The sequence below is a fragment of the Stegastes partitus genome, unplaced genomic scaffold, assembly GCF_000690725.1.
Source record: "Stegastes partitus isolate 25-593 unplaced genomic scaffold, Stegastes_partitus-1.0.2 Scaffold412, whole genome shotgun sequence".
Taxonomy (NCBI): domain Eukaryota; kingdom Metazoa; phylum Chordata; class Actinopteri; family Pomacentridae; genus Stegastes; species Stegastes partitus.
Genome location: NW_007578143.1, coordinates 46265 through 58333, shown reverse-complemented (window position 1 = coordinate 58333; position 12069 = coordinate 46265). Strand labels below are relative to the sequence as shown.

Here is a 12069-nt window from a genome sequence, read left to right as displayed (position 1 = left end):
TGGATGATAGATAGATAGATAGATAGATAGATAGATAGATAGATAGATAGATAGATAGATAGATATGAACTCCTTCAGACTATGAATTACATTTTTTTTCTGCCACACAGTCGCAGGCGAGGTCGAGGATTTCGTATTATTTCAATACATTTGGTTCGTATGACTTTTAATGTTAAACAGAAGTCTAAATTAATATTCATTTGAATCAGTCTGGGAGGTTTTATTCTCCGCACCAGGATTTCGTTTCTCGTGTCTCAGGTGCTGAGCGTCTTTGCCAACAGCAGCAGAAAGCGACGTCTTTAATGTCACGTCTGACCGAAGGGCTGCAGAAATGTCAGGCGGCCGGCGGCTATAAAACACGCGACCTTCATGCCTGCAAGATTCTGGAAGGGATTTGTCAGCGGTTTGGGCACGACCTTTGACCTTTACATACATGTGCTTGTAGAAAGACAGAGTTGGATATTTACTCTCCAAACTGTGCCTTTCTCTAACATAAAAAAACTGACATAATAACCAATAAAAATACAAAAAAAGAAGGAAATATTCGTGTTAGCCAGCATTTGTGGGTTTTTTTGGTGCTTATTTTAGAAAACAGAGAAATTCCTGCAGCATTTTGTGCAACGTTATCAGTTGCATGCATCATTTCTATAAATGTCATTGTATTTTCAGCATCTTGCACTAATTTATGTTCTTATGAATGTGCATGTAAACATGTATTTGCATAAGACTCCTCGCACAAACAGGAGTTGGTAGTTCATTGTGGTTTTTTTAGTGTTGCAAAGACAAACAATAATGTGTAAATGCTTTTAAATGACTTGAAGATGCAGAATTAGCTTTGCAAAATTATAAAAAAATGGCACAAATTAAACTAAAATGCACGTCTATGGATATTTAAGTTGGAGGTAAAATATCTAATTATCTTTAAATGCGCATTTGTGTCAAATTATTGTTTTAAAAATGCAAATCTGCTTTGAAAAACGGCACTTTTTCTGGATTTTTCCTGTCAAAAATCCCAAAAAATGAAATAAAATAATTATAGAAGCTCCAGTCCAGCAGCAGTAACTTAATTTCCAGTCATTTCTTTATTAAAGCATGGACAATGACAGCTCACCGTGAGAACACAACAGACCGTGAGAGGGTCTGAACCACTATGTGACTAATATGTGTTAGAAGGAACAACCTAAACATGGCGGATCATCTCGTATCAAAACGCATCTATACAAGCTGAGGAGTGTAAAATAAGGCTGCTCACCTGCTGAACACATCGTTTGTTCCGCTCACAGTCCATCACTTTGGCCTGACGGGCAGCTCCACTCACAATGTAAACAATAATAATAATAATAATAATGATGTAAAAAAAAAAAAAATCAACGTTTTTCAGTCTCGCAGTGAAACTAGGGAAAGAGATCAGCATGCTTACAGGTTAAGTGGCCACAATTCTTGAAACGAATTGCTTCTGCTTCTTAAAAACGTGATTTACCGGCTCAGTATTAGTTTTAAAAATGTTCTCTCAAAGCCCGAATAGTCAGAAAGGGATGCTGGGATTGAAGCAAAAGAGGCGCCGCCGCTGAGAAAACCGCAGAAAAGCGTCCCCGTGAGCGGCTCTAAAAGGGCAGCGTGTCGAGGAATAACTTATCTATGATTGCAGGCGGCGGCACCAGATCCTCCAGCTTCAGGTAGAAAATCCTCTGCAGGCCCTGGATGCACAGAGTGCGCAGTTCGGGCAGCTTCTCCAGCAGCCTGGACAGGTGGTTGGACCAGCAGCCGGAGCCTCCGTCCGTCGAGCCGCCGTCCTTCAGGCATCGGACCACGTTGTTCTGCAGGTCCTCCACCTTCTTGGGCTCCTTCAGGCCGTGACGCTCTGCAGGGCAGCAAACCACATTTCAACATATCAGAGGAGTTTCACAAAGAAAGGCATCACTGGTGGGGAAATAACACTGTAAATATACTGCAGGGGGGAGATACTCCAGTCATTTAAAGGTTGCTATTTTCAAATAGTAGCAAATCTGTGATAGCTGTTTTACATTAGGCTAATTATGTCAATCATTTATCCCAAAAATTACATCTAAAAATGTATTATATTCCGACTAACAATTCCTAAGCCCTTCACAACTCTTTTGCCAAACATTTCTCTTTCATTTTTTCTAATTATTCCAACCTTTAGCTAACTAATCCTACCGCTTATCCGTTGCTAACTGTCTCAGCTAGTTAGCTATTATGTTTAGCCAAATTCATCAACAGTTTATCCCTTAAAATTGTATATAAATTTTTTTTTTTTTTATCTTCTAACCATTTCAAACCTTTGTAGAACCCAATTTCCAACCATTTATCGATTACTTTTAGCAAATTATTCCAACCAGTTACGTTTGACTAACCATTTTATACGTTAGCGAAATTGTTTAGCTAAATACATTAACCGTTTATTGAATAAACTGTATATTACATTTTTTTTCCCCTAAATAACATTTTTAAGCCTTTGCACAACTGCTTTTCCAACATTTTATCAATAACTTTCATCAAATTGTTCCAACCAGTTGCCCTTAGCTAACCGTTTCATCAGTTTATCCTTTGCTAGCTGTCTCAGCCAGTTAGCTAATTTGACTAGCTTATCACATCAACCATTTATGACAAAATAATACAGATTTCTTATTTTCAAACATTTCCAAGCATTTGCACAACTTTTTTCCCTAAAGTTTATCTTTTCAATTTTGCTTCCAACTGGTAACTTTTAGCTTTTAACTTTTTTTAAACTTTTAGCCAATTAGCTATTTAATTTAGCCAAATACATCAATCATTTATCACATAAATAGTATATGTAAGGATTTTTTTTTTTGCAATTTATATTGTCGATCATTTGTACGACCCTTTTTCCAACTGCTTTTTGCTAATTATTGACTTTAAGCTAACCATTGAAACATTGCTAACAGTCTCAGCTAGTTAGCTATTATGTTCATCCAAATACATCAGTCATCTGACTTACAATTCTAACCTTTGCACAACCCTTTTCCCACTTTTTTTTTTTTCTAATTTTTCCACCTGATTACTTCAGGCTAACCATTTCAACCAATTATAAATTGCTAATTGTCTCAGCCTGTTGGCTATTACGTTTAGCTAAATACATCAATTATAATAACATTTAGCTCCAATGTGTCCAGCATTGTCTCCATCCCTAAATGTCACAGAAAAAGTTATGTTTTCTCACTTAAAGCTGTATCTCTTTGCATAATTCTCTGCATTTTCTAATATAAACTACAGGTAAGTGATTTTTTGCATACTCGTTTTCTAGATATTTAACCAAAACAAACCTTGAATTGGAAAATTCCAATGCAGAGAGCCTTGAACTTTGCTCAGGCGTTAATCAGGGGATGACTTTCACCAATTACAAGTGTAAGATGCTTTTTGCATGTCTCACCGGTGACCAGGGCGAGGGTGCATATGCAGGAGAAGGTGGAGACGTCCAGGTTCATCCTCTGCAGATTGGCGGAGAATTCGACGATGCTGTCGATCCACTCGCCGAAGCCTCGGAGGCACTGCAGCCGGTGCCACACCGAGCCGTCACAGAAGATCAGCTTCCCTTCCTCTGGGTTCGACCTGAAACGTTACGACAGCTCGAGGTAAAAGTATGAAGCTGAGAGGACGAGCTGAGTGTAAACTGCCTGGTTACACCTTGAGGATGCTGCAGAGAAGTCGGTCTAGCATCCACATTTCAAAATGGGGAAAAAAATGCTTCTACTGGAGCTTCTTTAGCTGGTAATCAGTCTTTTATTAGTGCTAAAGAACATTTTGACTGTAAATCTTTTATCAATTTACTGTTAATTTACAGAATTTCTTGTTAAATTACACACATAACTAGTAAAATCACAAAAAATAGTACACCTTTACATGTAAACTCTAAAAAAATAAAACTAATGTCAATAATTTATCAAGAATTTGACTATAAAATTATACTTTTTCTTGTTTGTTTTTTACTGCATTTAAATCAGCAGAAAATCTCTGAATTTGTGAGATATTAGGGATTGAAAAATTATTATTGTTGTTGTTGTTGTTGAACCAGATTTTCCCTGTTTTGGTAAATTGTAAATAATATCCAGTAAAATCACAGAAAAATCTGTGTTATTGCAAATATTAATTAGTTCTTTTACAATGTGTGACCATAAAATCAAAGTTTTACTGTATTTAAATCACCAAAAAAACATTGTTTTCCATATATTTGCTGTTTTATGAAAATTGTACATATTAAAGGCTAAAAGATGTCAAGAAATAACTCTCATTGTGGAGATATTCCAAATTTCTTTTTGAATTACAAATAATATTTTGTAAAATACCAGAAGAAAAATATTATTTACATGTTTACTGTAAAAAAAAAAAAAAAAAAAAGGCCCAAACTGTAAATAATGTGAAAAATCAATCAGAAATAGTCATTTGTGTCTGAACGATGTTTGTCTGTGAAATTACAGTTTTAAAAACAACAAAAAATGAACATTATTTTCCAGATATTTGCTGTTATTTGAAAGAAAAATGATGTATTTTAGGGATTAAAAAATTCTACATGACGGTTGTCAATTGGTATTTAATAGATTTTCTATTTTTTGGTAAATTAAAACTAATATCCAGTAAAATAACAGAAAAAAAACAATACTTATGTTCAACCTAAAAAAAATTTACATTTTGTTTTATTTATTTAATTATTTTAAATAAGGCGTAATTTACTGTCTTAAAACTGCATTTTGTTGTTTTACAATGTGTGAGTATAAAGTGACACTTTTGTTGTATTTAAATGAGCTACAAATATCATTATTTTACAGACATTTCCAGTTATTTTACTATTTTTGCAGAATCCAGTCATTATTCAACCTGATTATTCGACACCCTGCCTGCTTGATCTTCACTATGTTGTCCTGGATGTTTTCTTTTACAGTGTACCTTCGTGCTGTTCATCTCTCTGGACCTGGTGAAAGCTGAGTTGTTTACCTGTACGACAGTCTGAGGACGAAGAGCTCCAGGAAGGCCGAGTAGAAGAGCAGGTCCTGGTCGTGTTTTGGGAGGGAGGTGAATCCGGGGATCTTCTGCGTCCAGCCTCGAATCACCTCCATCGATCTGGTCAGCAGCTCGTAGAACTGCCGGACGTGCTGCGCGTCGTCCGCCGGCGGACTCTCTGGACTCTGCTTGAACTGCGTTTAAAGGTCAGGTTGGAGATGAAGGCCGAAGCCGCAGCTACAGCTCTGTCATGTGCATGATGTGGCGTTTTCTTACTCTGGAGTAGTCGAGGCGAGACGGCGGAGGGTTGGACTCCACGTGGGCCCTGATGAGGGCGCCGAGGAGGCTGCTGCCGGCCGGAGACGAGTCCGGGGGAGCTCTGGGTTTGGACGGGAGGCGACCTCTCCGACCCTTCAGACCGTCGGTCCTCACAACTGCAGGGGAAACATGAAGGAGGAGAAACGGCCCAGGTAGGACTGAACAGGTCGTCCTTTAAGCAGCGACTCTGGGATGTTGCATCATTTTGCTGACAGTTGCAAAAAGAAAACTTGATCAATTTAATCGATTAAAATTTGAGCCTGAATGTCAACAAACTCTGTCTTTAAATAAAAAATGCAAATTAGAGGAAATATCGTTTAGAGTTGCCACAAAAAAAACAGATAATATTCACGTTTAACAAGCTGGAATTTGAGAATTTAGATTTTATTTGTCTTTAAAAAAGTGACAATTGCTTATCAATATAATTGGCGATTGTTGTTGTAGCTGACAACTAATCAATTCATCAATTAATCTTGCAGCTTCGTTGTACTTCTCATTGCTTCTCTCCTGTTTGTTGCTCTTTTTTTTTGTGCACATGTGAACAAAAAATGAAGCTGGAATCAAAAAGAGACAAAAGTTATCAATTGATTTTAGAATTATTTGGCGACTGATCGATATTTTGTTGAAGCCAGATGTGCAGCCGAGTCTTCTAAAAAAAGAAAATTTAAAAAATTATGAGAAATATCCGTCAGAGTTTCCACCACAAAGAAACTTTATTTGTCATAGAGGAGAAAAAAAATAAAAACTACTATGATTTAAGAAGCTGGAATCAGAAAACTTTTTTTTTTCTTGAAAATGACTCAAATCAATTAACAAGTAGTTTAATTAATCACTTTGAGTCATTTTTTTAGGTTTAGAAACAACCCATCTGATTAACAAATATGTTTAATTTCAGTTTTTTCTTTCACATGTGGGACATGACGGACAAACAGGAGAGAAACACTGAGGAGGGAGATTGTTCTGCAAGATTAATCGATTAATCAATTAGTTGACGTTAATCACCAGCTGTCATCATAATCAGCCGGAGTCCTTTTTTAAGAGAAAAAAAACATCCAAACTTTCAAATCCCAGCTTCTTAAATCTGAATATTTTCTGTTTTCTTTGCTCCTCAGTGACAACAAACAGAAAATGTCGATATTTCCTCCAATTTTGATTCTTTCCAGCTTAATTCTCTCGACTAGTTTCCTTCGTTTACGTCTTGGATTCACTGGATTTTATCATTTTAACTCCATTTAAAAGACACAGAGTTTGTTGCGCGGCAGCTTCATCGTCGTTTCTCACCGGTTTCATTGTGAAAGAAACCAGAGCATGTTCACATTCAAGAAGCTGGAATCAGAAAACTTTTTTCACAACATCCCTGCTGAGAGACAGATGGTTGGTGCGACGCTGCGTCCGTTTACCTTCCTTGACCATCCCCACGGCGAGGCACTTCTGGAAGCGACAGTACTGGCATCGGTTCCTCCTGCGTTTGTCCACCGGGCAGCTTTTGGCGGCCAGACACACATACTTGGCATTTTTCTGCACCGTACGCTGCACGGAGAGGAGAAGAAAATCTGATGTTAGTCAATGCAAGGTGAGACGATCCTTTATTCATCTCACAGAGGAGACATTTGCAGTGCTGCAGCGGTAAAGGGAACGATGCAAAAACTCGTGTTAAACTGATTCTTCTGGATCCTGCACAGAGTCCTCTGAATGTGCAAAAACAACAATATTGCAAAAGGTTGTTCTGCATGTAAAGACATCCTGATGTTGCACAGATTTGAGCAGAAAATACAGATGTTATAAGTCTATTAAATGCACAAAACACACATTAGAATTCACCTGCAGGTTCGCGCATATCAGGAGCAAACGTTAATGTGGAATGAAATCAGTTCTGAACCTCCTCTTGTCTGTTTAATACGATGAAAACGCTTCATTTTTGAGGCTCATTTTAGCTGTAAATGGTCTCAGAAATGTGTTAAAACTCCAAAGATACACACAATACCTGAATATCCTTCCACACTGGTTCTCTGCTGCTCTCTGTTTACCAGTAGTTGGTGTGGAGTTGTTCTCAAACGGTTCTCTATGTGGCTGAAAACCTTTTTGTCAGCATAAAATCATCAAGACCTGATCTTGACGAAGGTTCAACCTTTTTTTGGGGACGTTTTTTTATGAAGAGCAAAGCGACAAAAGCCTCAAATTGTTCTCTGGAAATGAGCAGCGGCGCTCCGGCTCCTCAGAGGCCGAATCAGGCATTCAGCAGACGGACGCTCAGTCTGGGTAAATACAGCAACGTGGTCATTCATAATTCGGAGCGTGGCCCTCGGGAATCTCCCTCCGAGAGGTGAAGGAGGGGGGGGAGGTTTGATTCGCGGCACGTCGCCGGACATTTTTCATACAGGACATTTGAAACGTGTCAAGAGATCAAGAGATCAGAACGTGCACGTGGAGTTTAATGTCCGATTTAGAGGCTGGTCAGGGTCCCGGCGGGGCGTCGAATTATCAGCGGTTAGTAGAAATTAGAGCTGCACGGTGGGGCAGAGTGGCCACACCAGGCTTCATCCGCTTAGAATTCATTGTTACATCAACTTTGGTGCCAAGTGCACAAATCTCAGAATCCTTTTTTATTCTTTAAATACCTTAAATATATTTTTTAAATCACAAAACATTTACTTCAGACATGTATTGCCACATAATTAATCAACTTAATTTACTACACTGTAAAAAACAATCTGCACAAATAAACTGTGAAAAGGGTGCCAGAAGAAATCCGTTAATAAATGAAGTTGAAGAAACTATAAATATATCTGCTAAAAACTGCTAATTGAAGATGTGAGTGTCATATTTAATGGTATATAATTATTACGTTGGCCACAGACACTGGACATAAATGACGTTTGTCCAACACATGTGCAACAACCTTTTTTAAAATTGCTTCAAAAAAGCAAAAAACAAACAGAAAGAAAAACTAAACAGTGAAAATGATGGCAAATATTTATAAAATTATGATATTTTTAGAAGTTTTAAATACAGTAAAACAATTTGCAAAAATACAGGAGCTGGAAGTGTTTCATCCTGAATGTGAATATTTTTTTCTTTTTAATACCAACAAATATCTGCAAATGATAAGATGAGATTTAATGCTGATGCTGAACTGTCAAACATAAAGGACAGAATGACCCTTTAGAACATCTTTTCCAGATGTTAGATGTGAACATGATGTACAGTTTTAGCCAGGTTTTTTTTTTTTTACAGCCCAGAAATAAGTTGAATCACTAAATGATGTTGACTCAACACGAGAACAACGAGCTGCACCAACAGAGCTGCTTCATGCTGAGAGAAAGTTTATTAATCGTGTGGAAACTGTTTGGCTTCTTTATTAGTTTGGATATAATACATGTGAAGTTGTTGAATGTCAGAATGATTGATTCATGTTCACATTGGAAACAGAATGATAAAGTCCCTGCTGCACTCCTGACACTTCAGCAGGCAGCCGGTCGTCTCCTGCTGACCGTGATGAAGGTGCAAAAACTGTGAAGTAGTAATTTTTTAAAACAGCTTTTAACTTCTTTTTTTTTTTTTACTTTACAGATTTTTACTGTTTTGTTAAATTGCAGAAAATATCTTTAAGCAAAAAAAGCAAAATTCAAAGTATTGATTTACATGTTAACTATAACAAATAAGTCAAACCTGTAAATGAAGTCCACATCAGGAATCTGTGGATCTGACCATAAAACGACAGTTTACTGCAATTCACTGACTTAAAACCTTATATCTTATCTTATCTTATCTTAATTATGTTATTTCATTGTATTATATCATATTATGTTGTGTTTAAATTATCTATAATAAGCATTTCTTAATGGTGAATTTTTATTATTATTTTATAGTTGTTTTTTTTTGTTGTTGCCTGTTTTGTTACAGATGTCCAGTAAATCACAGAAAATGTCTGAATTTACTTGTTGACTGCAAACATAAAAAACAAACCGACCAAACCTGATGATAATGTCCACATTAGAACTATTTTAATGGTAATTTTATACAAAACTCCAGTCTCCTGTATTTAAATTACCTTAAAACAGCATTATTTTGCAGATATTTGATGTGATTCCTGCTGCTTTGCTGTCTACTCAGATTTTTTATTTTTTATTTTTTTGCACTCTCTGTATGATTAAAATGCTCCACATCTGCAGCAGTCAGACAGACAACAGACCTTGAAGAAGCCTTTGCAGCCCTCACAGGTCCGGACTCCGTAGTGCTGACAGGCTGCGTTGTCCCCGCACACCGCGCACAGCCCCTCCGGGCTCAGCGCTCCTCTGCCCGGCGCCCCGGAACTCTGGTACTCCACAAAGTGGTGGCCGTGGGCGAGCTGCAGGGGGTGAGGGAACCCGACCCCGGGCTGCTTCCCCAGACCCGGGCTGTCCAGCGGCTGGTGCGCTCCTCCCGCGTCCAGGTTCATGGACACGTGGAGGGATCCGTCAAACTTCACCTGGCAGGCGGACAAACTCTGAGCTCCCTGCTGCGCATGTTTGAGGGAAAAGAGCGAGAACCTGGACAGCGCGTTTTTCCTGTGCGCCGCAGCCGCCAAGTAGTCCTGCCGGAAGCTGTACAGAGAGCCGGAGTCCTCCCACATGTGTCCCGGCGGGGTCTGGAAGTTGGGTGTGATGGAGGAGTGCGGGGAGGGAGAGCGGTAATAGTACACGGAGCTCGGGGAGGAGAGCAGCTCGTCCTGCGGGTGATGCTGGCTCGGCTGGTACCGCGGACACCCGTGAGCGTCCTCCACCTTTACGCACGGCAGCTCCGCTTGAACGGGCATCTGGAAGAGACACGGCGGCTTCACGTCGTACCCGGAGCCGTAGGTGTCCGCCAAGGGGCCGAAGCCGGAGCCCGACGCCGCCGCGGACATCTCGCTGTTGGTCAGATCCATGCTGAACTTGACAAACTCCGGCGTGAGGAAGTCGCAGCTGCGCTCTCCGCCGGCGCTCTGGGAGGCTGGACTGGCTCCCTGCGGAGAGGAGCCGCACTGGGTCTGGACGCACGGCATGGCCACTGCCAAACCAACGAAATATCACACAGAGTGGAGTTTTTAAAAAAGTGATAAAACGTGCAAATGTGAGAACTTTGTTTTCAAGTCTTTTTTCATGCTGTTGGTAATTTCTCTCTCAGTTGCCAGTCGCCTGATATTCCACCTGTTGGAAGATATTTTTGCACCAAAAAACAGGAATTTACCTGAATTCTCTTAATCTCCACAAGCTGGTACCGTCCTCTAAACGCTACCTGGTGTGAGACAAAAAAAACCAAAAAGCTTCACACACATGAATTTGTGGATTTCTTGATAAATTATGAAAATAAAAGCGGAATGTTTGGTACCTTAGGCGTCCATCCAGCGCAGCAGCTCGGTGATATTTAATCCCATGTCTGCGGTTTCAGCTGCTGTTGGAGGAAAAGTCCGCTCGCTGTGTGGACAGAGCAAAGGAAATGACTGTTCACTTCACCCACTCGTGGCTCTCAGACTGAGCTGCCACCGACACCGACAATGTGCTTTTGTTTACGCGCTGCGCTCCCGTGTGCCAAACCCTGTTACGCACAAGCCCCAGAGGGTGGCGCGGAGCGTGTGTGGGCGCACAGAGCGACTCCTTCAATTTGGAAATAATGCTGCTGGCCCACTTTCCTGCAGCTCATATCTGAAGTGTTTTATTGTCTTTTTGTGGGTGATAGGAGCTTGGACGTCATCTTTTTAACTTTCCTCTGAGCTAAACCCAGTCTGTAGACGTCGTGCAGACTTCACTTGTGCGCAGTGAAATGAGCAGGAACAAAAGGAAATCTGGTTGCATGTTTCAGCTGCTGAAAATATGATGGTGACCAAAAACAGGAACTTTGTCTGACAGTCCTTCCCCAATTGTAATAAACAGCTGTAAACAACAAAAAACAAAACAGTAATACTTTGGCAGCTGGTCCTTCAAAACACTGTAAAGTAACCAAAAAAAAAAAAGCAATTTTCCACAACTAAAATACATTTTCTATAATTTTACAGGAGACTGTGTATTTTCCTGCTTTTTAAAAAAAAGTTGAATCCAGAATCTTTACATGTATAAAGACTTTGAAATTAGTCATAATATATAATAACCATATAATTATGTAAAATTGGATAGATGTAATTATATATGATAGAGACACTTGTCCTTGTTCTTACATGTAATATATATATATTATTTTATATATACTAATATTATTTTTGTTCAATTACACATCATATATATTATATATTACATATCTGTGGTGGTGTGAGTGTGCTTGGTTGTCTGTCTCTAAGTGTAGCCCTGTGATAGACTGGTGACCAGTCCAGGGTGTCCCCTGCCTTCACCCTGAGTCAGCTGGGATAGACTCCAGCCCCCCCATGACCCTAGTGAGGATTAAGCAGTGTATAGATAATGGATGGATGGATATCTGTGGTGGTCTCCTAAGTTAGCAGCTAACTGTTAGCGTTACCAAATCACTCAAATCAAATCAAGTTTATTGTCATTTTGCTGTACATACACAGTAGTACAGGCAAGATGAGAGCATTTCTTCAGGATCATTTAATTAGTAAGTTTTGCAGAATGAACGTCTGGGATGAGACACTAAACGTTCACTCTCTCTGTCTCCTGAAGGGGGCGCTGTGTCCATGCGCGCCGCCATTCGTTGAACATGGAGAACCTCTTCAGGTCCTGGTAGGTCTTCAGGGACACAAAGACACACGATGGTGTGACGATGGTGAAGGTGCAGATGCTGCCCAGAGCTAGCTGTCTGTCTGTC

The 12069-nt window shown here is 39.6% G+C and overlaps 1 protein-coding gene across 1 annotated transcript; it reads right to left on the bottom strand.

Annotated features, from left to right (window-relative positions):
* Nucleotides 1–1062: 1062 nt before the first annotated feature.
* LOC103360019 (nuclear receptor subfamily 4 group A member 2-like) lies at nucleotides 1063–10728 on the bottom strand. The gene is made up of 8 exons (XM_008285642.1): nucleotides 10645–10728; nucleotides 10504–10551; nucleotides 9488–10323; nucleotides 6696–6825; nucleotides 5254–5411; nucleotides 4972–5171; nucleotides 3413–3591; nucleotides 1063–1861 (listed from the first exon to the last, which is right to left on the bottom strand). Exons 3-8 carry the CDS (start codon nucleotides 10316–10318, stop codon nucleotides 1605–1607), a joined length of 1755 nt encoding a protein of 584 aa, XP_008283864.1. The 5' UTR covers nucleotides 10319–10323; nucleotides 10504–10551; nucleotides 10645–10728; the 3' UTR covers nucleotides 1063–1604.
* Nucleotides 10729–12069: the final 1341 nt, after the last annotated feature.